This window comes from Mobula birostris, chromosome 17, assembly GCF_030028105.1.
Source record: "Mobula birostris isolate sMobBir1 chromosome 17, sMobBir1.hap1, whole genome shotgun sequence".
Classification (NCBI taxonomy): domain Eukaryota; kingdom Metazoa; phylum Chordata; class Chondrichthyes; order Myliobatiformes; family Myliobatidae; genus Mobula; species Mobula birostris.
Genome location: NC_092386.1, coordinates 14,862,719 through 14,890,641, shown reverse-complemented (window position 1 = coordinate 14,890,641; position 27,923 = coordinate 14,862,719). Strand labels below are relative to the sequence as shown.

At 44.0% G+C, this 27,923-nt stretch overlaps 1 protein-coding gene across 1 annotated transcript in view; it reads right to left on the bottom strand.

Annotated features, from left to right (window-relative positions):
- The window catches only part of rhobtb3 (Rho related BTB domain containing 3), a 94,909-nt gene that overhangs the window by 36,004 nt on the left and 30,982 nt on the right, over window positions 1-27,923 (bottom strand). Inside the window, exons 4-7 of the mRNA XM_072281310.1 lie at window positions 21,329-21,486; window positions 8,548-8,653; window positions 2,812-3,174; window positions 392-504 (exon numbers count right to left, since the gene is read on the bottom strand). Of these exons, the coding sequence (XP_072137411.1) occupies window positions 392-504; window positions 2,812-3,174; window positions 8,548-8,653; window positions 21,329-21,486 (740 nt within the window). The remainder of the gene's footprint in view (window positions 1-391; window positions 505-2,811; window positions 3,175-8,547; window positions 8,654-21,328; window positions 21,487-27,923) is intronic.

Below are 27,923 nucleotides of genomic sequence, written 5' to 3'. Positions count from 1 at the left end.
CTACGTTTCTTTATATTTACTGTGCATGCCCACTAGAAAATGAATCTCAGGGTATTATATAGTGATATAAACGTAGATTGATAATAAATTTACTGTGAACTTTGGAACAGTTAAAGGTCTTATATGAACACCAGAGAAGAGAAGCAGAAAAGGATGAAAACACAAAAAGACCTACCATAGGGTGGAAGAGAAGAGACAGCAGAAAGGGCGAAGGGTATGGAAAGGACGAGCTTGAATATTAGAGAATTAGAACATTGAAACACACGGTTATGGAGTAGATATGATTTGCTATCACTTTCTGTACCAGTAGTCCATTATCTTAAATAAAGAATACTAAAATAGATTACAAGTAAGTGTCTCAGTTCCAGGCTATATATTTGTACTAACATACCTTGGAGTTGCATTTGAAGAGGAGACTGAGTGTTTCCAACACTTGCCTCATTTCTTCTAGGTTGTTTAACTTCTTCCAGAGCACCGATTTCAGTTCATCCCAGCTGTCAGTCCCTAGTCACAGATAAAACTCTTTAGTAACTCATTGCCAAACCTAATTACAAATTGTAATATTTAATACATATTTTTGACTGAATTCTTAATTTTATAAATTTTAAGCCCTTAGGGCTAAAATCATTGCTCTTAAAGCAAAATTGCCATCTGATTTCTGAATGGACATTGAACCCATGAACTCCACCTCACTACTTTTTAGATCAATGTTTGTCCTACTTATTTAATTTAACTATTCAATATATATAAATATTATATGTATGTATATACACTTAATGTAATTCGTGTTTTTTTCTCTATTATCATGTATTGTACTGCTGCCACAAAGACAACAAATTTCATGACATACTCTATGCTGATGATATTAAACCTTACTCTGATTTATTTTTATTATCCTATTCTAAACCACCAGAAATTAGTGACTGTTAAAACAAATTAAACATCTTCTAAGTTATTCATAAGTCTTGGCACAGCACTCTGGAATGAAAAGCAATCTGTAATTTTTTTGTTAAGTATAAATTATTCTTCAAGCACAGGGTTCAGATAGGCTCTACCATTTACACACTAGTTTGGAAAGTTGGGAGGCATGTGTGGATGTGTGTTTGAGATACCGCTCAAAGTCAATGTGCAGCTTTTTCAGTGGGCACCATTATTGGTAGAGTGAAGGGTGGGCCAACACAATTTCTCCTCGCAAGCTGATACTCTTTCTTTAGAGCACACATGTTAGTAGATCGAGTGAAAGATCACAAAAACCAGGAATCCTTACAAGATATTTGAATCAGAGTTCTCCCATTTTATCTAATGCAGAACTCACAAGGAAGACCCCAGTTTGTGATGCTTGTTTGTACCACGGGACCCAGACTTCTGAGGCTGAGATAGTGCAACTGCTCCAGTGTAACAGCCATTCCACTCTCAAAACTCTCCTGCACAGGTTTTCTGTCATCGCCAGACATGATGGACAACCACCAGAGCACAAATGAGGTTACGTTGTGTTAGGTGATGTTAACGTTTTAAATCACTGATATACTATTTGGAAGTCATTACTAAAGTTAAGTTTTCATATTGATAACGTACAGCAGAATATCATTTTGAGGTCCTAGTTAAAAACTGGGGGCAACACTGTGACTGCACAAATTAAGACCAGCTAGAGCACTCCCGGTATCGCATCAACATCACAATCTTGTGTAATATTCAGAAGAACACTGGGAGAGATTGAAGAAGGGGAAGAGCACAATGGGTTTGTGAAAAAAAATACCACAAGCCAGGTAATAATAGGTGGCCTGAAGAAAGGTTTGGAGAATTGGAAAATACGTTACAATGAGCAGAAGGTTTTTCTTTGTCTAGACTCAGAAATAGAATGGGAATATTAAGAAGTACACACACAAAATGATGGAGGAACTCAGCAAATCAGGCAGCTTCTATGGAGAAGGAATAAAGAGTCGATGTTTCAGGCTGAGACCCTTCATCAAGACTGATGTCTAAGCTCAAAGCATCGACTGTCTATTGCCCTCTATAGATGCTGCCTGACCAGCTGAGTTCCTCCAGCGTTTTGTGTGTGTGTGTGTGTGTGTGTGTGTGTGTGTGTGTGTGTTCCTCTGGATTTCCAGCATCTGCAGAATCTCCTGTGTTTACAATATGAGGCATGATTTGGTATTGCCATCACAGTCATCACCTTCCTGTGCAGTACATTAATGGGAGGAGCAAACAATTGACTTGGTCTCGGCTGAGTCCCAGAGGTGCATAATTAGTACGGTGACCTTTCGCTGGTTTCCCATGCATACACAATAACAATGTAATCACATTTCTTTTTAATTTCATCCTTTGGGACCATGCACAAGCTGCTCCAGAATGGATATTCAAGAAAACAATTTAAACAAAATTATTACACAAGTGATTGTGCAGATGCCGGAAATCCAGAGCAGCACACACAAAATGCTGGAGGAACTCAGCAGGCCAGGCAGCATCTAGGGAGCGGAATAAACAGTTGATGTTTTGGGCCGAGACACTCCGGGACTGGAGAGGAAGGGGGAAAAAACCAGGGAAGGTATGCAGGGGGGAGGGGAAGAAGTTCCAGCTGAGAGTACAAACTTCCCCTCTGCCCCACCCACTTATTCTGGCTTCTTCCCCCTCCCTTTGCAATCCTGATGAAGGGGCTCGGCCTGAAACGTCCACTGTTTATTCCTCTCCATGGCTGCTGCCTGACCTGTTGGGTTTCTCCAGCATTTTGTGCGTGTTAAGCAACGCTACTCTGTATAACTTCCCGGGAAGGTAAAGCTGCACGGTTACTCTCCAGCAGTACAGGTTCTATACCTGCATAAATGAACTTCAAGACCTCTGAGAAGCAGGCACAGAGCACAGAGTCTAAAATGATGACCCTTACTGGCTGGCTGTTCTGAAGGAAAGTTTGGCTGCAGTTCAATGCAAAGTCTTTTTCTATTACAAACAGACGGTGAGCAATCTTCCCAGGTAACTCTCCAGGGCGGCCAGGAACCTCCACACCAAACAGCAGCATGAAGACGTGGCTTGCCGTGCACAGCACAAGCCTGTGGGCCCTCGCCACCTCTTGTCCGTCACTGGTGAAGAAGACCACATCTGCACACAGAGAGCTGGAGAAAAGCCTCAGCAAGTCACAGTGGTACCGGGATGCCTCAATCTTTAAACACGGCAGCTTGGCTAGAGGAAAAACAAAAGTCGATAATCACTGTCAACTTCTACACAAGACTAAAAATCTGTGTGTATTTATACACAGTACTGTGTAAAAGTCTTAGACATCTACAGCCAGGGTGCCTAAAACTTTTACACAGTACTGTAATTTTATATATCGCGCCCTCTGCTGCCGCAAAAATAAACAAATTTCATGATATATGTGAGTAAACATGACACAAACCTGATTCTGATATGGGTCCCTATTGTGGACTGAGAGTGGGAATGGGGCAGGGAGAGGGGTGCCATGGTTGGGAAAAGGGGAAGGGAGAGGGGAGGGAGTGGGAAGCACCGGAAAAATATTCGATAAAAAAAATTGTTTGGAATCATCTGACCTTGCCTGGTGTCTCAGGGCCTGCACCCGCACCACCCCCACCCTGGTACTCCTTCTCTGCCACTTGACCAATACCCCTCCCATTCCCAACACCCTCTGCTCCCGCCAGATTTACAAACTCACTCTCTGCTCCACGTTGGCAAATACAGTATTGTGCAAAAATCTCAAGCACACTAGCTATATGTGTATAAGTATAAATATATGTGTTGCTGCGTGGCCAAGTGGTTAAGGCATTCCTCTAGTTATCTAAAGGTCGCTAGTTCGAGCCTTGGCTGAGGCAGGGTGTGTGTCCTTGAGCAAGGCACTTAACCACACATTGCTCTGCGACAACACCAGCGCCAAGCTGTATGGGTCCTAATGCCCTTCCCTTGGACACCATTGGTGGCGTGGAGAGGGGAGGCTTGCAGCATGGGCAACTGCCAGTCTTCCATACAACCTTGCCCAGGCCTGTGCCCTGGAAACCTTCCAAGGCACAAATCCATGGTCTCATGAGACTAACAGATGTCTACTGTACATCAATGCAAACATCTAACTATTTAAAGCAGAAGTTGACAGGCTCTTGGTTAGTAACAGTGTCAAAGGTGACTGTGAGAAGACAGGAGGATGCAGCTGAGAGGGATAATAGATATTTGGCCGAGCAGACTCAAAGTTCAAAGTAAATTTCTTACCAAAGTAAATATATATATCACCATATACAACTCTGAGATTTGTCTTCTTGTGGACCTTCACAGTAGATCAAAGGAACACAACAGAATCAGTGAAAGACTGCGCACAACAGGACGGACAAACAACCAACGTGCATAAGACAATAAACCATACAAATACAAACGAGAAAAAATAATAATTAATAAATAAGCAATAAATATGGAGAACATGAGATGACAAGCCCTTGAAATTTAAGTCCATTGGTTGTGGGAACACTTTAGTGTTAAGCTCAGTGAAGTTATCCCCTTTGGTTCCAGTGCTTGATGGTTGAGGGGTAATAAATGTTCCTGAACCTGGTGGTGTGGGTCCTGAGGCTCTTGTACCTTCTTCCTGATGGTAGTAGCGAGAAGAGAGCATGACCTGGGTGGTGGGGGTCCTTGATCATGGATGCTGTTTTCCTGTGACAGCGCTCTGAGTAAATATGCTCAATGGTGGGGAGGGCCTTAGCCGTGACAGACTGAACTGCATCCACTACTTTTTAATACCATTTTCCACTCAAGTTCTGGAGAAGATGGCGCCAGCAAACAATCTGACCAAAGGTATCATCCTTCAGACAGTTCACAAAATTACTTCCTTTCGTTCTCTCACTTCTTCTTCTTTCAAATATGATTCGGTTGATAACGGAGGCTGTGATCTGCAGCTTGATGGTGTGTACGGGCCAATTGAGTGATCTGGCACTTTGCTGTCTCTGAGGGAGTTTGGTGAGATTTCAAGTGAAGTGTGCGGCCTGCAGGCCGAAAGTCCTGGAGCCAACGAAGTCGAACCCATGATCGATTTCTCACCCATTAAAGCATTCAGGCTAGATTGAAATCAACAAGGACACGAGCGGACGGCAAGCAGGTGTTCAGTGCCATCTGCCTGTGAGTGCCTGGTCTCCCCCTCTCCCTCCCATTCGCCGCTCTGACTGCGTTCGATCATTCTCTCTCTCTTTCTCACTCGTTGCTGCTGAAGGATAGTGCCGGGTCTTGGGCAAGGTTTAATTGATCTGGTTTATGGATTGGACTCTGTAGTTTGGGTTATGAAGTGTTTCTGGTTTCTGATTCCTCAGTTTTTGTTGCTATTTGTGTGATTTTGATTGGGGTGGAGTAGCTCTGCAGCCTGCAGTCACTAAACGACACAGCACTAGACTGAACTGAATTGAGAAACTGAACACTCCTGGATTGTTCCGCTGACTTTATGGTTGATGCTTCAAATTCTGCGTTATGTTTTTTGCTGTTTGTGCAATTTGTTGCTTTTTTAGGCACTGGGGTATGATCTTTTTCTTTCAGTGAGTTCCATGGTTTTCTTTGTTTCCTGGTGGTCTATGGGAAGGTGAATCCCAGGGTTGTGTACTGGATACAAACTGTACTTTAATAGTAAATGTACCTTGAATCCTGAATCTTGAATCAAGGGTGTTGGTGTTTCCATCACCGCACATCTACAGAAGTTTGTCGAAGTTTGTCAAAGTTTTAGATGCCATGCCAAATCTCCACAAATCCCTAAGGAAGTAGGGGTGCTGCTGTGCTTTCTTCATAATGGCATTGACGTGCTGGGCCCAGCACAGATCCTCCAAAATGATGACACTGAGGAATTTACAATTGCTGACCCACTCCACCTCTGACCCCCTGATGAGGACTGGTTCATGGACTTCTGGTTTCCTCCTGCTGAAGTCAATAATCAGCTCCTTGGTCTTGCTGATGCTGTGTAAGAGTTTGTTGTGGTGGCATCACTCAGACAGATTTTCAATCTCCCTCCCACATGCTGGTTCATCACCACCGTTGATTCAACACAGTGGTGTCGTCAGCAACCTTAAATATGGGACTCGATGGGCTAAATGGACCAATTCTGCTCCTGTGCCTTATGGTCTTATAAATTACATTTTCCTCTTTGCTTTTTTCTGATCGCTCATCTCTATAATAATGTGCTGAGCTTTCCTTGTCCCTCTCCACCTGGCCTGGCTCATTCCCCAACAATGCCATCTACCTCATTAGGCCAGAAGGACGACTGATCAAGAAGGCCCTCTCTGACACTCTCCAAAAACTGTTCCATTATCTATTCCTTCTGGCCTTATACACCGACCTATTTCTGGATTGTTCCTCTTACATCTCCCAAACAGAACGTCACCTCTGTCGATCGTTTTAACAACTACCATGAACGGAAAATGGGGTTTGTCCTTTTACATTGACAGCGACTTGCACTCTAAAACTATTGACATTAAAACCTCGCACTAAATTCACTATCTCTGGTAAGTGCCTTGTACTGGATCGCAACCACCTCCCTAAACCCTTCTGGGCCAGAAGGACCTGTTACCATGCTATGCAGTACAGTGCAAAAGTCTTAGGTGTGTATATATATAGAGCCAGGGTGCTGAAGACTTTTGCACAGACTACTCTACTTGTCAAACATGGAGCAGAGAGTGAGTTTGTAGATCCAGTGGGAGCAAAGGATGTTGGGAATGGCGAGGGTGGAGCACTGTGGGAGGGGTGTGGGACAGGTGGCAGAGAAGGGGGGCGGGGGCTGGGGTGGCACAAGTGTAGACACACCCAACTGTGAGACACCAGGCAAGGTCACTTGATTCCAAGCAATTGGTTTATTATTACAGAATGTCTCTCTGGTGCTTCCTGCTCCCTCCCCATTTTCCCAACCATGATTCCCCTCTCCCTGCCCCCTTCCCACAACAGACACATATCAGAATCAGGTTTATCATCATTCAAATATGCCATGAAATTAGTTTTTCTTTTACAGCAGCAGTACAGTGCAATATATAAAATTACTACGGTACTGTGCAAAAGTCTTAGGCACCCTAGCTATATATATGTGCTTAAGACTTTTGCACAGTACTGTATCTCTACGAATAAATCTCATACTTCCCACCACTCCACACTTGATCCTATTTCACTGTTCCTAAGGACAGCACCTTTTAAACAGTGGAATATAGTGTTAACAGATGCATTAACAAATTACATCATTAATTCTTAAACTACTAATTTAGAGACAGTTTTATAATCTGAGCCTTAAGTAACTATGATTGTCGCAAACAAGAGAAAACTTGCAGATGCTGGAAATCCAAGCAACGCACACAAAATGCTGGAGGAGCTCAGCCTGGCCTGCTGAGTTCCTCCAGCATTTTGTGTGTGCAACTACGACTGTGCCTGTCTTAGGCTGTTTATTTGACTCGGACCCCTCCTGTGAGCTGAAGGAGTCTTTCAGTGGATTGGATTCACGCCAACTTCCGGAAATAGATGATGCTGTGACACACTTTGGTGCTTATTCCCACAACTGACCCTTGCGCTGAGTGACCATTCAAATCTAATGATGAAATATTAGTGATGGAATCTTTGACAATGTAAATACAATTTATTTTCCTGGTGTTAATCGATAGATTGAGAGCTTTCCATATTCCCACTACATCATAAGAAGCCAGCATGATCAAAGACCTTACCCACTCCGGACGTTCTCTTTTCTTCCCTCTCCCATCGGGCAAAATCCTGACAGCACCTACCACTGGGCTCAAGGACAGCTTCTATCCCACTGCTGTCAGACTACTGAATGGATTTCTTGTATGATAAGACTCACTCTTGGTCTCACAATCTACCTTGTTACGGTCTTGTGGTTTATTGTTTATCTGCCATGCACTTTCCCTGTAGCTTTTACGTTACATCACGAGAAAGCCCTTCCAACCACCGAGCACATCTGACATGAAATGCTGTCATAGGAAAGCAGCATCCATCATCAGAGATCCCCACCACCCAAAGTCATGTTCTCCTCTTGCTGCTGCCAACAGGTAGAAGGTAAAAGAGCCTCAGGACATACACCTGCCTCAGGACAGGTTCAAGAACAGATCCTACCCCTCAGTCATCAGGCTCTTGAATGAAAGGGGATAACTACCCTTTCTTGTCCCATCATTGAAATGTCCCTGCAACCAATGATCTCACTTTAAAGACCCTCTATCACATTATCTCATGTTCTCGTTATTTATCGCTATTTGTTTATATTTACAGTTGCACAGTTTGTTGTCTTCTGCTCGCTGGTTAATATTTCATTGATCCTGTTGCAGTTACTAGTCTATATATTGAGTATGACCACAGGGAAATGTATCTCAGGGTTGTTTGTGGTAACATATATGGACTTTGATAATAAAATTTACTTTGAAATTTATTTTGCACTGTTATTTTTACCTTGTTCTACCTCAATGCACTGTGTAAAGATTTGATCTGTATGAACAGCATGCAGGACAAGCGTATCACTGTACCTCGGAAAATGTGACACTGACAAACCACCACCAACACCAAATAAAGACACACTCCTTCGTCATCTTCCCTTACCAGGCTCTTTAAGTCTAGGTGGTGGAATTAGACGTGTTCTGCTTGTCCTTTTCTTTTTTTTCTGTGAAGACTTCTGCTTTAAACATTGGACGATGAAGTATTCCAACTGTAAAATTATGCACAGCATAAGCACAAAAATCAAAATCACACACAGTTGTTTAGCTGGAGAACAAAGTTCAAAAATTAAGTGAAAATCACTTTGTACAAACGATATATCCAATTCCCTCCAAGTGCATGAGAGCTGCGTGTGCTGCACATTGTTATATTTATCCATTTTCTTCCCTGCACCAAAATCGAAGAGAACTTACCCATTAATCTTCATGATATAGTGTTTTGGCTAAGTTTCAGAATAACATATTTGACTGGCCTCTTGGAAAAAGAATTTGGAAATTCCTTCCCATCTCAATCCATATTCTGTTGCTAAATATAAGACTTCCCTCAATTCTTCCACATAAATGCTCTCTGATTAAATCAAAGCAGTTAACCCTGAGGAGGATAGATCACTTATGAGGTGACCACGGTCTATCAGCCGTTTGTGTTACACAGTACTAACTTCATTTTCCAAAAATGTCATGGAATATTTTGCAGGGGTGACCTCATTGAAACCTATCACACGTCAAACGGTCTCAATAAGTGTGGATGTAGATAGGATGTTTCCTACAGTGGAAGAGTCCAAGACCAAAAGACATAGCCTCAGAATAGAGGGGCATCCTTTTAGAATGGAGATGAGGAAGAATTCTTTTAGCCAGAGAGTGGTGAATCTGTGGAATTTGTTGGCACAAGTGTCTGCGAAGGCCAATTCTTTATGTATACTGAAGGCAGAGGTTGATAGATTCTTGGTTAGTCAGAGCATGAAGGGATACAGGGAGAAGGCAGGAGACTGGGGCTGAGAAGGGAAAATGGATCAGCCATGATGAAATGGCAGAGCAGACTTAATGGGCCAAATGGCCTAATTCTGTTCCAATGTCTTAGGGTAAATTAAACAATGCATAAATGGCTTATTGTTTCACAACTGCACATTTCTTTGTTAGCTGTAGTGATTGTGCGTCCAAAATCCATGTTATTGTGTTTGGTGTTTCTCAAGGGCCAGTTGTTGGCCTATTGTTATTTTCACTCTACATGCTCGATTAGGTTAGATTATTTCAAAACACAAGGTGAATTACCACAGCTATGCAGACAACACAAGGTAAACTACCACAGCTATGCAGACAACACACAATTGTATTTGTCTATTACACAAGACAACCCCGAGGCTCTATCCCCCTGGTCCAGTATCTTACAAGTCAAGCCAGAAGTAAAGGATTTAGGCATTATTATTGACTCTGAGCTAAACTTTAAATCACTTAACCATATTACTAAGACTGCATTCTTTCATTTAACAAATATTGCAAAGTTCAATTTCCTAAAACATTTCAAGATGGAGAAAAATTGATACACACTTTTGTTTTTAGCCAATTAGACTACTGCAATGCACGCTTCTCAGGACTGCCCAAGAAAGATATAAATCGCCTGCAGCTTTTTCAAAATGCAGCAGCAAAAATCTTAAACCGAAACAGTTCACCTTTTTCTCTTTCCACAGATGTTGCCTGATCCATAAGTTCTTCCAGTATTTCTGTTTTTGTTTCAGATTCCAATACTGGCAGGTTTAATTTATTTTCCCATTATTTCTAGAGGTCCAAACACACTCGACCACTGCTACACTACGATGAGGAATGCCTACCTTTCCTTCCTGAGACTGCGTTTTGACATCGGATCATTCAGCTGTACTGCTACCTGCATACAGAGCCTAAAGATCAAGGCTCTGGAGATCAAGACAACCAAGAGGTGGTCATGGGAGGCAGAGGAACAGTCACAGGATCACCTTGAGTCGTGGACTGGACTGTGCTCAAGAACTCATTGGACCTGAATGACCACACCAGGGTCATTACAGACTTCATTAAAACATCTACGGAAGAGTGTATCTCCGTGAAATTGATCAGGGTTTTCCCCAATCAGAGGCTCTGGATGAACAATGAAATCAGAATTTGTTGAGAGCCAGATCAGAGGCATTCGAGCTTGGAGATCAAGAATGCTACAAGAGGTGCAGGTATGATCTCCGGAAAGCCATCTCTCGGGTGAAGTGGAGATTCTGGACTAGACTGGAATCAACGAGAGATGTTCGACAGCTGTGGCAGGGTTTGATTGCCATAACCTCCTACAAAGTTAAATCTTGCAACAAAGGGGGCAGCAGAGCTGCATTTCCAGATGTGCTCAATGCTCCCGTTGATCACCAGAGCAGGGAGGAACCATCCCACAGCCCCATGTCTCCCGATGTCCCTTTGGTCTCAGTATCTGAAGGTGACGTGTGGGCTGCCTTTAAGAGAGTGAATGCAAGGAAAGCATCCAGTCTGGACGGAGTACCTGGCCGAGTACTGACGACCTGTGCTGACCAATTGGCCGGTGTATTCATAGACATCTTCAATCTCTCGTTCCAGCAGTGTAGGGTACACACCAGCTTCAAGCAGGCTTCAATCGTACTGTGCCCAAGAAGAGTGTGGTAATCTGTCTAAAAGACTATCGCCCAGTGGCACTTACATCCACAGTGATGAAGTGTTTTGAGACGCTGGTGTTGAAGCGTATCAACACCTGTCTGAGTGGTGACTTGGATCCGCTTCAATTCACCTACCAAAGCAACAGGTCTACAGCTGACGCCATCTCATTGGCTCTTCACACAACCCTGGAACACCTGGACAGCAAAGGTGCACACATCAGGATGCTCTTTGTTGAATACCGCGCAGCATTTAACACCATCATCGCCTCAAAACTAATCAGTAAACTCAAGACTTGGGCCTCAATACCCCCTCGTGCAATTGGACCCTAGATATCCTCACTTGTAGATCCCAGTCAGTTTGGATTGGCAAAAAGATCTTCTCCACACCTCCATCAACACAAGAGCAGCGCACGGATGTGTACTTAGCCCCCTGCTGTACTCGCTTTACACCTATGACTGTGTGGCTAAGTACAGCTCCAACACTATATACAAGTTTGCTGACGACACCACTGTTGTGGGCTGTATCAAATGCGGTGATGAATCAGCACACAGGAGGGAGGTTGAAAACTTGGCTGAATGGTGTAATGACACACTCCCACTTAAGGTCAATAAGACTAAGGAACAAATTGTAGACTTTAGGAGAGGGAAACCAGAGATCCATGAGCTAGTAATCATCGGAGGATCAGAGGTAGAGAGGATCAGTAACTTTAAATTCCTGGGTGTCACTATCTCAGAGGACCAGAATATAAATATATTATATAAATATTATTGTAAAGAAAGCACGACAGTGCCTCTACTTCCTCAGGAGTCTGCGGAGGTTCGGCTTGTCATCAAAAACCTTGGCAAACATCTGTAGATGTGTGTTGTTAAGTGTTCTGACTGGCTGCATTATGGCCTGGAATGGGAACACCAATGTCTTTGAATGAAAAATCCCACAAAAGGTCGTGGATTCAGCCCAGTAAATCACGAGTAAAACCCTCCCAACCATTGAGCACATCTACATGAAACATTGCCATAGGAAAGCAGCTTCCATCATTAAAGATCCTCACCACATAGGCCATGCTCTTTTCTCACTGCTGCCATCGGGTAAAGGTACAAGAGCCTCAGGACTCGCACCACCAGGTTCAAGAACAATTACTACCCCTCAACCATCGGACTGTTGAACAAAAGGCAATAACTACACTCACTTAAGGACTCTATCTTGTTACTTCATGCTTGTTATTTATTTATATCTACATTTGCACAGTTTGTTGGCCATTAATCCTGTTTACAGTTACTGTTCTATAGATTTGCTAAGCATGCCTGCAGAAAAGAACCCCAAGATTATTTGTGGTGACATGTGTAAGGGTTTCTTCTTTTATGTTACTCCTAAGGCTAATAAAAATGGCTTCTTTGTTATGTTAACTGCTGAGAAAGTGCTTCTCTATAGCAGCTTGTTTGGGTTATATTACTGATATTGAGAATTGTATTCATTTGCTAACCAATTGGGATAGATGCTATTCTTTCTTGTGTGTCTGTAAGCTATTGTTTTCGCAGGCTTTGGGGGAGAAGGCGCAATGGGGACAGACAGAGGAGACACGATGCTGTAAGCTGGGCGACGGAACGGACCCCGAGCGGGAGTCCGAGGCCCAGGGTTTTCGGGAGGAGAACCGAAGAGGAAGGACGTGCTGGACGCGCTCCGGTCGACCACCGTGGTTGGTCCCAGGCGGCGGGTCGAGGGGGTCGGAGGAGATCGCATGGTGGAAAGAAGACCCTGTTCATTGAGCTCCAACGGTTGTGCACGAAGTGGTGAACTCTGATAAGTTTGGTGCCTTTTACTTTCCTTTTATATTGTATCTCTATTAATTACATTGTTCCAGTAAGATCTATAAAGCGTAATCATTTAATCGCATATGGTGTATTGTCTGTTATTTTGTGGGGTGGGGTACATCACACAGCATCCACACAAACTTGATTACCCAGTCTGGCGGGGCCGAAGGCTGCTTCCCGTAGACGAAAGCGAGCTGAGCGAGCCTGAGGCTTACCAAGGGGCTACACATGTATATACTCAGATAATAAATCTTACTGTAAACTTTGAACTTTTTGCAGGAATACTTGCTTCTGCATTAATCATTAGTATTTGGAATGCACTGCTTGAGAGACTGGTGGGGAGTGGAACGAGGAGAGTTAATTCAAATTTAAAAGCAGCTTTTAAGAAGGAAGTGCTGGAAGGGAAAGTATTGTGGAGATACACTCAGTAGTCACTATCAGGCACACCTGTACACCTGCTCAGTAATGCCTATATCTAATCAGCCAGTCATGTGGCACAACTCAATGTATAAAAGCAAGCAGAAACGATCAGTTGTCAGAGGTTCAGTTGTTGTTCAGACCAAACATCAGAATGGGGGAAGAAATGTGACCTAAGTGACTTTGACCAAAGGAATGATTATTGCAGCCAAATGGGGTAGTTTGAGTAACTTAGAAACTGCTGATCTTCTGGGATTTTCATGCATGGCAGTCTCCAGAGCTTACAGAAAATAGTGAAAAAAAACAGAAAAAAAACATCCAGTGAGTGGCAGTTCTGTGGGTGCAAACAGTTGTTAATGAGAAAGGTCAGATGGGAATAGCCAGACTGGTTGAAGCTGACAGGAAGTTGACAGCAACTTAAGTAACCGAGTGTTACAACAGTGGTGTGCAGAAGAGCATCTCTGATCATACATCATGTTGAACCTGGAAGTGGATGGGCTACAGCAGCAGAAGACCACGGACACACACTCAGTGGCCACGTTATTAGGTAACAAAGCAGATACTGAGGTAAATTCCTTCATTGTCACTGGGTTCAAATCCTAAAAATCACTGCCCACAGTCCTCAACTTGGAGGAACGCAGCAGTTCGAGAAAGTGCCTCATAAGCACTTCATTACGGGCAGTTAGGCTTGGGCAATTAATGCTGGCCATGGCACTAATTTTTCCTCCACAATAAATTCCTTTGAGAACTTCTTTCAAAAGCTGACAAGTTAACAACGCGCTGAATGCCAGGCATTTATATCTATGCAGCGGTACGCCCACAAACGACCACAGAGGGGGGAGAAATCTCATGGGGATATGCAAATATACAAAACATTCAAGTCAACCCTCAGAGCTTGTGGGAAGCTCTGCTCTGTAGACATAAAGAATGCCATTGTTGTTGAATATAAACCCACTGTTATGATGGTTTCAGCAGCTATAGATACACATGAAACTATTTTATTGTTTTAATAATCCACAATTTTGTTTAAAATTTGTGCAATCATGATCTCACTGTGTTTGCTTCACCGGCAAAGAAATTCCTTTCATTGTGTTCATATAAAATTCCATATTGTGGGTCAGCATGGTCAGTGCGACACGATTACAGCAGCAGCAGTTGCAAGCAGGGCTCAGTTCCCGCCGCAGCTTGTAAGAAGTGCGCATGTTCTCCCTGTGACCGTGTGAGTTTCCTCCGGGCGCTCCATCTCCTCCCACGCTCCAAGCGCGTACAGTCAGGGTAAGCAACGGGCGCAGGAAGCACGGTGACACCTGCGAGCTGCTGAGACCGACCCTCGCTGATCTGACTTGATGCAAAGCGACGCTTTTCACTGTGTTTCTCGAAGTACATCTGGCAAATAGAGCTGAACTTCATCTTCCTCTTTCTTCTCTTTCTAACTCTGGGTTCAGTTTCACCTCATTAGATCGAATTTTTCAGGGCTCCCTGTCAGTGCGGTCGCAAACAGAATGGGAGTTTGAAAAGGTGATGCTTGGATGATGTTTGGAGAGCAACCTCATTGGTATTCTCTGTAGTTATTAAAGCTGTTGCTGCCACCAAGGAGGTCTCTGACTGCAATCCAAGTTTTGACATATGATTGACAGTGCCTTCATTGAATAAAAGCAATGAAGCTTAAATGAGGAAAGCAATTACAACCACCAAAATGTCTTGTCAGTGCCAGGCCGATGTGGGCAGACTGAAGGATTTGGCTTGGCTCCGCTCTTTTTAACTGGTTAGTCAAGAGTGGATGGTAGAGGCTGCTCCTATTCATGGATGACAAGAGTACAAGAAGTCACAGATGTAAAATGGATGGAAAATAATTAAAAATTACATGAGAAAAATGTTTTTATGTGGTCCAAATGGCTCCTTTTATATTGTAACCATTTAATGATTCAACTTCTGCAGATGTTTTGTAGAGAGCATTCCATCTGGTACAGAAACTCGATGCGCAGAGGGTTGCACACTCAACCTTCTCCATCAAGGACATCCTCAAAATGTGGTGTCTCAGGAAGGCAGTATCCATCATTAAGGATCCTCACCATCAGGGCCATGCCCTCTTCTCAAAGACTCAAATACATTGATTATCAAAGTGGGTATTCGTCCTCCCACAGGCAGCCGTGGAACCATGGAACCCGCTCAAGTCAACATCAAACACCAAACGTGCAAAGAAAGAGCAAACTTCGCGAATGGCAAAAAGCGAGCGAGCAGCACGTAGAATGCCCAACATCAAACCAGGCGTCCGGAAGTATTCAGTTTAGTTCAGTCCAGCGCCGTGCTGCTGGCCCACTGCAGGCGGGGGGGGGGGGGGTGCTATTCTTCACCCAAAGTGCCCCAGGCTGCATCGATCGCCTCAGTCAAACCAGTCAAAAACAGCGAAAAACAAACCAGAATCCAGAAACACTTGTAACAATGAGCCTTAAACTTATAATAGACTCCTGCACTGTAACCTTGCTCAACGCCTCAAATGGGGTGACGCAATATAGTCAATTATGGGCCACAAACTCCACTCCAAACCTCACCCAACTCCTAGGCAGGAGGTACAGAAGCTTGAAGTCCCACAGCTCCAAGTTCAATAACAGTTGCTTCCCTTCAAACATTTCGTTCTTCAACCAGCAGCTGACATAGTCCTGATCATTACAGTGTAACAACACTATGACCACTTCGATCTTTACACTGAAACCGATTTCTTTGTTCCAATTGTGCTTTCTTGTAAAAATTGTGTTTAAAGAAACTTTTCTTGTGAATGCTGCTTAAATGATGCTCCATGTCTGCCTTTGCGAATAATACTTCTGAGCAGAAACCAAGCAGAATTCTTGCAAGTTGTACCAAAAATATTATAGGAAATATAGTTCTCAAACATTAATTTTATATTTTTAGTAGCACAGAATTGTGCAAATGTGACCTACATTTCTAAACCTGCCCCCCCCCGATGATATCTCCTTGAAATGCAATCGATGGACCTGATCAGCTAATTAATTAATTAATTTTGTTAGCATTTCAGTGCGGAGTAGACTCTTCCAGCCCATCAGACCCTTCTGCATCATGGACACCAATATCCACCCACTTGTCACTACATGACCTTCTGCGTTCTCCCCCGCAGTCGTTATCGAAAATGCCCCAAGCCCGTGCCTCTGAGGTGTGGGTTCAACATGTGGTTGCTGGAAAGTGTGCAACAGAGCCAGGGGTGATGCTACACTTTTCATTCTAACTGCAAGGGAGTCTGCACAAATGGCCAGAAAGCTTGGGACACAAGCGCCTCCTAAGCTCCCAGTGCACAGCTAACTGAAGCAGCAGCCTCCAGCTGTACACACTAAATGGCAATTAATACGAATCGATGGCCAAACCAAGCCACCTCGTTCGAAACTCTTGACTTAGGTGAAGTCGGTGATTTGTGCCCCCCCCCACCCCCAACCTCACCTTCTCTCCTTTTCCATTCCCGACTCTGGCTCCCCTCTTAGCCCTTCTCTTCTTCTCACCTGCTTATCACCCCCCTCTGGCATCCCTTCTCCTTCCCCTTCTCCCATCATCAACTCTCCTGTCCTATCAGATTCCTTCTTATTCAGCCCTATACCTCTTCCACCTACAGACATCCCACCTCTCCTGGGAGTTCCAGGAGTCTCCCACATATCAATAGTGGCTCCTTGATGCCCGCAAATTATATACAATGTCCCAGAAATCACGTTTTTTGAGAGCGAGCGTGACAGTGACCACGAGAGAGAGAGAGAGAGAGAGAGAGAGAGAGAGAGAGAGAGAGCGAGAGAGAGAGAGCGAGCGAGAGCGCACCACGGCACAGTGTTCCAAAAAAAGAAAATATAAAACGTACGTCACCCCAGACTACATTAAAGTGTACCCCTGCCTAATAGGGGTCAAAAATAATGACAGTGCTGCTCGCTGCACTGTTTGCAACAGTGGCTTTTCTATTGCCCATGGTGGGTTAAGACTGTAAAAGACATTCTGAAGTGAGTTTAACAGGTGTCATTCGTTCATTAGTATAGCTAACGTTATTTAAACTAGCTGGCTAGCTGCTCAGGAGCTACTCTATTGCAGACATCCCACCTCTCCCGGAAGTTCTGGGAGTATCCCACAAATTGATGATGCTACCTCCCAGAAATGAGCTCTTGCACGGTGGGATGTCTGCACCTATCGCCTCCCAGCTTTTTACTTCATTCCCCTCTCTATCAACCACCTACTTTCCTCCTCATCTGGCTTCACCTATCACCTTCCAGCTTGTACTTCTCCCCCACCTTCTTATTTTGGCTTCTTCCAGTCCCGATGAAGGGTCTCAGCCCAAAACAGCCACTGTTCATTCCTCTCCATAGATGATGCCTGCCCTACAGTATTTATCCAGCATTTTCCAACATCTGCAGAGTCTCGTGTGTACTGTATATGTCGAGTCTCAATAGGCTTACAAAAGTCAGCTTACCAACCTTTTCTCTAAACCTCCAAGAATATTTTTAAAAATCTTAAACTATGAGCAAGCTGCACAGGGAGTTTCTCAAAAAAGAAAATGCTTATTAAAATTTTAATTACAGCCCTTCGTTAAACCTTCATTCCTTCAAACATTAACCTGACATTGCTCAGATTAATGCAGGACTGCCTGCTAGCTGTTTCGGCCTTTCAATTTAAGTCTTGCACCATTTAAGGTTTCTCTTCCTATCTTCTATGTTAAAAATTAACTTTGGGATGTAAGATTTACCTCCAAGGTCCAAATAAGTTGAGCTTAATTATGGGTGAGACCTTTAACACTGCGAGTCAATTTTATGGTGACGAAGACTTTCTCGAGATCCAGTGCAAGTAAATTATGAAAGGCCAGATATAAGATCAATAATTGGATCTGCTCAGTATTCGACTCCTTAACATTATCAGCAAACAAATTCCTTCTGAGCTAATTGGTAAAGTATCGTTTGGTAAGATGGCGACGCACTCGGACACAGAGGCCTCTCATGGGTCAACCAAAGGTGTTTTTTATTTTTTAAATGTCTTTTTTTTTTTTACGATCTCAAGGCAACGCTGGACTCCAAGAACTCTGGGTACTGCAGGTTGACCCCATCAGTAAGCTGCTCATTTGTGGTGGAGCTGAACTTGGTGCAGACCGCGTTGCTGCCTGCTATGGTAGGCATCGAAGGGTTGGGAGTTGGTGTGCAAAGACGACAGGCAGTGTAACTGTGGGTGATTGTCTTGGATGTTTCTCTTGCGATCCTGAGACCCTGTTGGACATCGATAACGTAAGATGCCACAGGCCTATTTCCCTTGCTTGGTGACGCGACATGCAGCAGGGGTGCTGAGTGGAATCGGCTGTAGTGAGACCTAGGCCTCAAGCCAGGGGCTTTCCCGCTGCTGCAGCCCAGGAGAGGGGACGCTGGAGGCAGTGTAGCATAACGTCCATGCTCGACTGGGGACTGGCCTCTCCCATCAAGTGCTCAATTGGTTGAATGGCAAGCTGGACTGTGTGCATGTGTCTGTCTACGGACTCCCGGGAACTGCATCATCAATTTGAAGGACGTGTCATTCAGGGACTTGGGCTATATAGATTGGTTTTCTGCGTGACTGTATATGTGATCGCTATCTTGAACGTGCTGTGCACGCTTTGCACCTTGGCCCCAGAGGAACGGTGTTTCGTTTAACTATATTCATGTTTGGTTAAATGATAATTAAATCTGAATTTCACTTGACTTGAATTGAATTTGATTTGTTCAGGTCCTGGCAGAAATCTGTAGAACACTACAGCACAGAAACATGCCCTTCGGCCCATCTAGTCTGTACTGAACTATTATCCTGCCTGGTGCCATCACCCTGAACCTGGACCATGGCCCTCCAAACCCTCCCATCCAGGTACTTATCCAAAACTTCTCTTAAATGCTGATACGAACCTGCAGCCACCACTTCCACTGGCATCCCTTTCCACACTCCCACCACCAGGGGGAGTGAAGAAATTCCCCCTCACGTTTCATCTTCCACCCATGACCTCCGGTTCTATTTTCACCCAACCTCAGTGGAAAAAGCCTGCTTGTATTTTCCCTATCTACACCCTCACAATTTTGTATATCTCTACCAAATCTCCCCGCATTTTTGTACACTCTAGGGAATAACATTCAAACCTATTCAACTTATCCCTATAAATCCGATTCGCAGTTTCCAGCAACATCCTTGTAAACTTTCTCAGTACTCTTTTGGTCCACTGAAGGTTTTATGTAAATGGTGTTTCATTCTTAAAAGCAACACCCTTACAGATGAAAGCAAATTGCATGGGTAGATGCTCTGAATTGTGTCTGTAATGGTATAAACATGCTCAGGCCTTTGACTCCAGCAATGTCAATAGCAGATGCTCCCCCTCAGTAGTTATCTATCTTTCAGGGGTGGTGAGGTAGAGATACTGTACGTCTCTACCCAAGGAAATGCAAGGTGCTCCTTCCCTCCGCTAGCTTGCAGGTCACCCTCGGGCAAGGTGTAGCACCTGCTTAGCACCCCCCCCCTCACCCGATCAGGGTCACGTGAAGCTGTGGGAACAGGTGGTGGATGGTCGTATGAGCGACTGGTACCTATCACAAGTCCTGGTTATGTGGCCACTGATGCCGGGCAGACAATCTCTGAAGAGTATTGATCATGGCTGGGGTCACCCGTCTTGTAAAGACACTGCCCAGAAGGCGGCAATGAACGGCAAACCACTTCTGGAGAGAAAATTACCAAGAACTATCATGGTCATGGACTGTGATCACCCACATCGTTCAACACAGCACCTACCTATCCAACTGTTACAAGGATTACCCCTTAGTAGTAATGATCAGAGAGGCACAGAGAGAATCTACATTTACTGATAAGTACCTTTATTGTCTCAACTAAAAAGTATACGGGTTCATTAACTGTGTGCATATCCACTAGGTGTTGCTGACCCTCCATGAACAGTCAAAGAATAGAAAATGTGATACTCAGGAAATAGTCTACATTGGCCAGGCATTCCTCGTGGTCCCAATATGACCTCCACATGTCCAATGTGGTGTCCTCCACATCTGTGCTGGTTGGGCCCTGGAAAATTGTTGCTGCCTCAGCTCCCAAAATCTTTCATTCTTATTCATTCCCCTATCAGATTGATCACTGATGTTTCAATTTCATTGGCTCAAGATCACCTGACTGACCTGCGTCTGTTCTCATTGGATGTAGCCCCGGCTACAAGTAGTATTGTTTTATGCCCTTTGCCTTCAACCTCATGCCTGAGGTGATGATATTTGTTCTATTCAACTCTGACTGGTTCAAACCAGTCAAACTGGGTCAGCCAGAAACTGGGCCCAGATAACAAGACTGCTTCTGCAAACCTGCTATTTTACACAATAAACTGCTTCTGATCTCAGTTTTAGCAGATCATTAACAGAAGCTCCTCATGCCCACGTTCAATTGCTCTGAATAAGTTACCCCAGAGCAAGAATCAGTTCATCAAAAAGTTTACAAAATGTCAGCTGCAAGGACAGTCTCACAAAATGGTCAAATCCCTTCCTGTTCACCGATTGTAGTTCTTTCTGACCAACATATCTATCTATTTATTTATTTATAGATACTGCATGGAACAGACCATCTCAGCCCAACTAGAGCCAGGAACCTAACTATTTAACTATAACCTAATCTCACGACAAGTTACAATGACCACTTAACCTACTAACCGGTCCATCTTTGGACCATGGGAGGAAACTGGAGCATCTGGAGGAAACCCATGTGCTCATGGGAAGGATGAACAAACTTCTTACAGAGAACGCCAGGACTGAAATCCAGACTCCAACGCCCCAAGCTGTAATAGCTTCACGCTAACCGCTATGCTACGGTGGTGCACATTCATCTTCAATTGTAAACAAAAAGAAGCCAAATGCTGGGTAATAATTTCCAAAATCAGTCTCTCTGTAATTATTTGGTTTTACAGTAGATTGCGAAGCAAATGACATATAATCTTAAAGTATTATATTATAGGAAATAACTATGTTGTGAAAGCATAACAATCTTGCTCACCACTCCGCCGAAATATTTCCCCACATTGAAATCGTTGAGACTCTGAAGTTCCAAGTAGGCTGCTCCAATTTCTTTTGACAGTTCCAACCCCTCATAGAAAGGCACACAGCTCCCTTTATCTGATGCACACAGTGGACATGAACAAGCTGGACTCTCTTCTGTTGAGAAGTTCAAAATGTCATGAATTTAATTTAAAAATATTGCTCTAAGTATTATACAAATTCCAAAAATAAATAGAATAATGTCATGTCCGATACATTTTCTGTAATTTACATCTCTGCAGGAAACTCAACCTTTATTATATAACAACTTCAGTTGATTTATAGAGCATCTTATCAATTCTGTCACAGCACTTCACTCCAATTATTTAAATGCACAGTAAAATCTAGCAAGTAGCAAGAAGGTGAAAAAATAAATAATCTGATTTTGCCAATGTTAACCAAGTGACAAGTGTTAATCAGAATTACGAGGGGAACCTCTGATCCACTGTGAGAAAAATTTGAGTATCATTCCCACTGTTGAGACTCACAAAAACTTCACAGATTCACAAGCTGGTTGCAGAGTGGAGAAGGGCCAATTTATGTGTACCACTAATCCCACTCCCCCCGCATCCTCATAACCTTGCAAACCCTTTCCTTTCAGATACCTATCCAACTCCCCCATTTGAACACTGCAGTTCATTTTCATCCTTTACTAATTGAAGCACTGAATTCCAATTTGCAACAATCTGCTGGGTTTAAAAATAAATTTTACTTGTATCACATTTAGCTCTTTAGTCAATTACCTTTATCCTATGTCCGAGGTTCCTGACCCTTCCTTCTGCTCCCCCGGGCAATGGGAACTGTTCCTCCCTGTCTTTACCCTTCATTGATCTAACTGCTTGTGATTCCTGTCAATGTCATTATTTAATGCTGTGGTATTAACTGCTGAGGTATATGAGTAAAGCACAAAGCATTGGAGTGAGCTTCTAAGATCTGAGACAGTTTGAAACTGGAGATTGAGGATCAAATTTGCTTACTTAGTTCTGTGGAAAGAGAGCAAACAAGTTTGTTCAAAGGGCTTTTACAGCTATATGATTTCTGACAGTGATTTCATACTTCAAAAAGCAAAAGGATGTGTAACACATTATGTAAGACACTTACTGTTAAGGAATGATTGTTTTCTGCAAACCTTGGTGAAAGAAAAGACACCTGGATGATGGAGAAATGGAGGGCCATGTGGGAGTGAAGGGTTAGATTGTTCTTGGAGTGGGTTAAAAGGTTGTCACAACATTGTGAGCTGAAGGGCCTGTACTGTGCTGTACTGTTCTATGTTCTATGACGTTAAATAGAATCAGAATCAGGATTATTACCATTGACATAGTATGTTGTGAAATTTGTTGTTTTGCAGCAGCAGTACAGTACAATACATTAAAAAAACTATAAATTTCAATAAGATATATATATATATATACGTATACATCTCTATCGGCACGTGGCCAGATGCTTAAGGCATTGGACTAGCGACCTGAAGGTCGTGAGTTCGAGCCCCAGCCGAGGCAACGTGTTGTGTCCTTGAGCAAGGCACTTAATCACACATTGATCTGCGACGACACTAGTGCCAAGCTGTATGGGTCCTAATGCCCTTCCCTTGGACAACATTGGTGTCATGGAGAGGGGAGACTTACAGCATGGGCAACTGCTGGTCTTCCATACAACCTTGCCCAGGCCTGCGCCCTGGAGAGTGAAGACTTTCCAGGCGCAGATCCATGGTCTCGCAAGACTAACGGATGTCTATATTTTTTTATTTTTTATACATCTCTAGCAGAAGAAGTATAAGGTACTCCTTCTCTCCATGAGCCTACACCCTTGGGCAAGGTGTATCACCTGCTTAGCACCCCCCAATCAGTTTCACGTGTAGCCATAGGATCAGGTGGTGGATAATCGTACGAGCAGCTGGTGCATATCACAAGTCCTGGTTATGTGACCTTTGATGCCAGGCAGACAATCTCCGAAGAGTATTGATAATGGCCGGGGTCACCCGTCTTGTAAAGACACTGCCCAGACGAAGGCAATGGCAAACCCCTCCAGTCCAGAAACTTGCCATGGACAATCATGATCTCCATGATCGCCCACATCATAAAACATGGCACATAATGATAATGATGATATTTATATGCAAAAATAGTGAGGTAGTGTTCATGGGCGGGTTCATTGTCCATTCAGAAATCTGATTGCAGAGGGAAAGAAGCTGTTCCTGAATCATTGAGTGTGAGACTTCAGGCTCCGGAACCTCCTCCCTGATGGTAACATCGAGCATGCTATGGATGATGGGGGTCCTTAATTATGGATGCCACTGTTTTGAGGCATTTCTATTTGAAGGGAGACTCCTGCCCATGATGGAGCTGGCTGCGCCTGCAAATTTCTGCAGTTTTTTCCAATCCTGCACAGTGGCCTCTCCATACCAGATGCAGCTGGTTAAAATGCCTCTATTAGATCTCTTTACCACCTCTTCTATTCCAAGAACAAGCCCAGCCTCTTCAATCTATTAACATAAATAACATTAACTTGAATTTATGCAATAGTGATTGATGTGCAGTGTGGGAATATCAAGTTCAATCAAATAAATTCAGCTTAATTTTATTTAGACCATTAAATCAAATTATATTTGACAGAGGAATTTTGCTGTTAGTATACAGTTTTTTGAACTGATAATAAGCTAAGAGTTTGTCATCTGAAAGAATATGGCGAGCCACAGTATTTTATATTTGTTTATTTATTCATCAGGATGTGGGCATCCAGTTCAAGTTTAATTGTCATTGAACCATACACATGTATACAGCTAAATGAAACATTATTCCCCTGGGTCAAAGTACATAAGAGTCACAGATTAATATCAACACAAGTCCCTGAGTGGAATGGCCAGGAGAGTAATGATGCCTACGATATCGTTCTGAAGCCATGTTTCCGCAAGAACAAGTACGCAGCAGTTCCTCATCTCGCACTGAGTCAGCCGCAGATAAAGGCAATCCAGCAATGTCTTCCAGGGAGCAAGTGCTGGAGAGCAGCACCAATGGGTGAGCCAGCCTGCAGGGGCCAGCCCCAAGTCCCGTATGGATTTCAGCGCGCACTCTGTGCCTCTGTTCTCTCCCACACCACCTCTGCACCTCCTTCCCCGGGTGGCTGATCACTGGCCAGGCCGGAATTTAATAACCCTCCATAAATGCCCTCAAGAAGGTGGCGGTGAACCACAGCATTAAACCGCTGCAGTCCTTCTGGTGACGGTTCTCCTATTACACTTTTGTACAGGGAATGCCAGCATTCAGGTCAAATGGCAATAAAGGAGTAATATAATATTTCCACGTCAGGACAGAGGCTGCTGTGTGACAGTCCTCCCAGGTGCCTGAAACCCTTGTCCTTTGTTAGCCAGAAGGAACTGCAGTCTACAAATTAGTGGATTCAGATAAATCAAGCACAGGAGGAGCAGACAAAAAGAACTACAGTCAAACAAATCAGTGGATTTGGATAAATCAAGGACAGGGGGAGCAGAGAAACTATTTGTCTTTGTTTCCAACAGGAATTCTGCAGAGTCCTGACGAAGGGTCTCGGCTTGAAACGTCAACTGTACCTCTTCCTAGAGATGCTGCCTGGCCTGCTACATTCACCAGCAACTTTGATGTGTGTCTTTGTTTCCCTCCATTTTGTGAACTCTGAATTGATTCTTGCTCTGGGATAATCCAATCAGAGCAATTGAATGTGGACTCAAGGAGCTTCAGGTCATGACCTGCTAAACCTGAGTCCATTCTCAGACAAGTAGCCATACGTCATGTAAAGTGGCAGACTTGCTGGAGAGGTGATCTGTAATCTCGTTAGATTCCGTGTCTGGGTCACCTAGTTTTGATTAGTTTGAACTAGTCAGAGCTGAAAGGAGCAAGGTTGGGTGGTAGAAGCCATGAAACAATGTTGGTTGTAGCCCTGGACTAGAGCCAGTAAGATGATGACCCAGGTAGGTCAGGTGACCTTGAGCCAATGGGAAGGAGCTCCAATGTTTCAATTGATGAGGAACACTAGAAGAGACAGGAGCTCCAAATACGTTACAGTGATGACTCCTCAGCAGCCAGAGACCAACCATCATGGATGAGGAAGACCCCATGGACGCATGGAGATCGGGACCACAAGGAATGCCTGGCTAGTGTAGACTCCTTTCCCAGGTAATACCGTTTCTCTTCATTGATTGTTCATGGAGGGTCAGCGAATTCTAGTGGGGGTGCACACAGCTAGTTAGTTTGTGAACCCACGTGCTCTTTAGTTGAGGCGATAAAGGTTACTTCTCAGTAAGTACAGATTCTCTCTGATCATTGTTACTAAGGGGTAGACTCTTATAACACCTTCTTGGTGGTAAAGATCATGGGGTTGAGAGGCATTGCCAAACCAATCTAAGTGAGCAGCTGTAGTCAGTGTACATTACCAGTGGCAGAGTAAATATATTCTCCTGAGTGTCGATTGTGGAGGACCATCCACAATAATGGCACTAAATATTAAAGGTAGCTGGTCAGACTCTTTCCTGCTGAAGCTAATCACTGCCTGATGACCGTATCAGGTCAATTGTGAAAATGTGACAAGTGCACATGTGGCAGATTGATCGTGCGGTGGATCAACTGGTCCTCCTACGCATGGGGGGGTGGGCTCTCTCCTTTGGCACAGGCTTCTAGTCCACGTTTTTCCGCTTGGCAGGTCTGGTTCAGTCCCTCCCGCACCGTATATGGGCCTCGTTCGTTCTTTCCGCACTCTACGCTGCCCAGCATGTAAAAACTCAGTAAGAATGGTCAGCCCTGCTGCCCCATTGTCTGTCTTGCTCTGCTAAGTAACAACTGGTATTTGAAAAAGTTACTAATCAACCCTAGTCTAAATATTACCTGGGTCTTGTTACAGACAGGTATAGATTGCTTCACTGCTGAGGGATTATCAACGGAATTCCCACTTCTGATCTTATGCTACGGGGAAAGTCATTAAAGAAACAGCTGAAAGTGGATGGGCCTAGGTCACTGCCCTCACAAAATCCAATGGTGATTTTTAAGAAGTTTTTTTTAATTTCGAGATACATTGTGGAGCAGGTTCTTCCAGCTCAATGAGCCAAACTGCCCAGCAACCCACCCTAGCCTAATCATCGGTATGTCTGTGGATTGTAGGAGGAAACCAGACTAAACCTACGTTTACCAGTTCCTTACAGAGGACACCAGACTGCATTCCGAACTCTTAACGCCCTGAGCTGTAATAGCGTCGTGCTAACCACTACGCTACCGTGGCGCCCCACGGTACGAGATGGTTGACCTCTTCAGTAACCGGAGAGTCCTCTGCCAGCCAAGCGATGGTGGCTGAGAGAGCTTTGTGTAGGGGTAGGAGGGCAGGCAGTCAATGCCAAGTGGAAGACCAGCGATGCACAAGACTAATTGGTTCATGTTTCTATCCTGGTTGCCTTGACCAGATGAATAAATATGACCTGGCATACAGAATTAATGTAATCTTGCCGATATTGTTGTGCTTGTTCAGGAATACGGTAATGATCAACAATTGAGCAAAAGTAAGTTGGAAGCTTAAACACAAGAGATCCTGCAGATGCTGAAAAAGTGCAGTAACACACACACACACACACACACACACACACACACACACAAAGCGCTGGAGGAACTCAGCAAGTCAGGCAGCATCTATGGAAGATGGAAGAGGGTAAACAGTCGATTTTTTTTGGGACTGGAAAGGGGATCGAAGCCAGAATAAAAAGGTGGTGGGGGGGAGGCAGGGGGATAGCTGAGACCAGGAGTTGGGGATGGTGGGTGGGTGAGGGAGGGGAGGTGAAGTGTGAAACTGGGAGGTGATAAGTGTAAAAGGTAAGGGGCTGTAGCAGGAGGAACCTGGTAGGAAGAAAGAGTGGACCACAGGAAGAAAGGGAAAGAGGAGGGGCACCAGATGGGCAGGTGAGGAGAAGGGAAGGGGTAAAAACGGGGGGACAGAATGTGGAATGGTAAAAAGGGAAAGTGGAGGGATGTACTGAATCAAGTACCACCTAACATTGTTCCTTTTTGTCCCATGACATTGAAAATGTCAAATCTGCTTGTGTCACGATCTGAATGGTGGATGAACGGAGTGTCATTGTGCAGTCAACCTCGAGGATGAATTACCACCACAAAATGACTCAGCAATACCAGACAGTGACACACACACACACATCTTTCCTCAGCAACTAGCTTCTTTGGCTGCCTGCCTCCCTTCCTCTCTGAGAAATATCAGCCTGAAATGTGGCAATGCTTACTGAGCATAGTCTCTGGAGATCCAATCTCGGAAAGCTCAGAGATGCGGCGTTCTCTTGCTGCTGACGAATTCGTCCTGGGTTGGTATGTATTGCACACTATACTCAGTGGCCACTTTATTAGGTACACCTGCAAATACCTAATCAGCCAATCACCAGGCAGCAAATCAATGCATAAGAGCATGCTGACATGATCAAGAGGTTCAGTTATTGTTCAGACTAAATGGGGGAGGAATGTGATCCAAGTGACTTTGACTGTGGAATGATTGCTGGTGCTAGACGGGGTGGTTTGAGTTTCTCCTGGGATTTT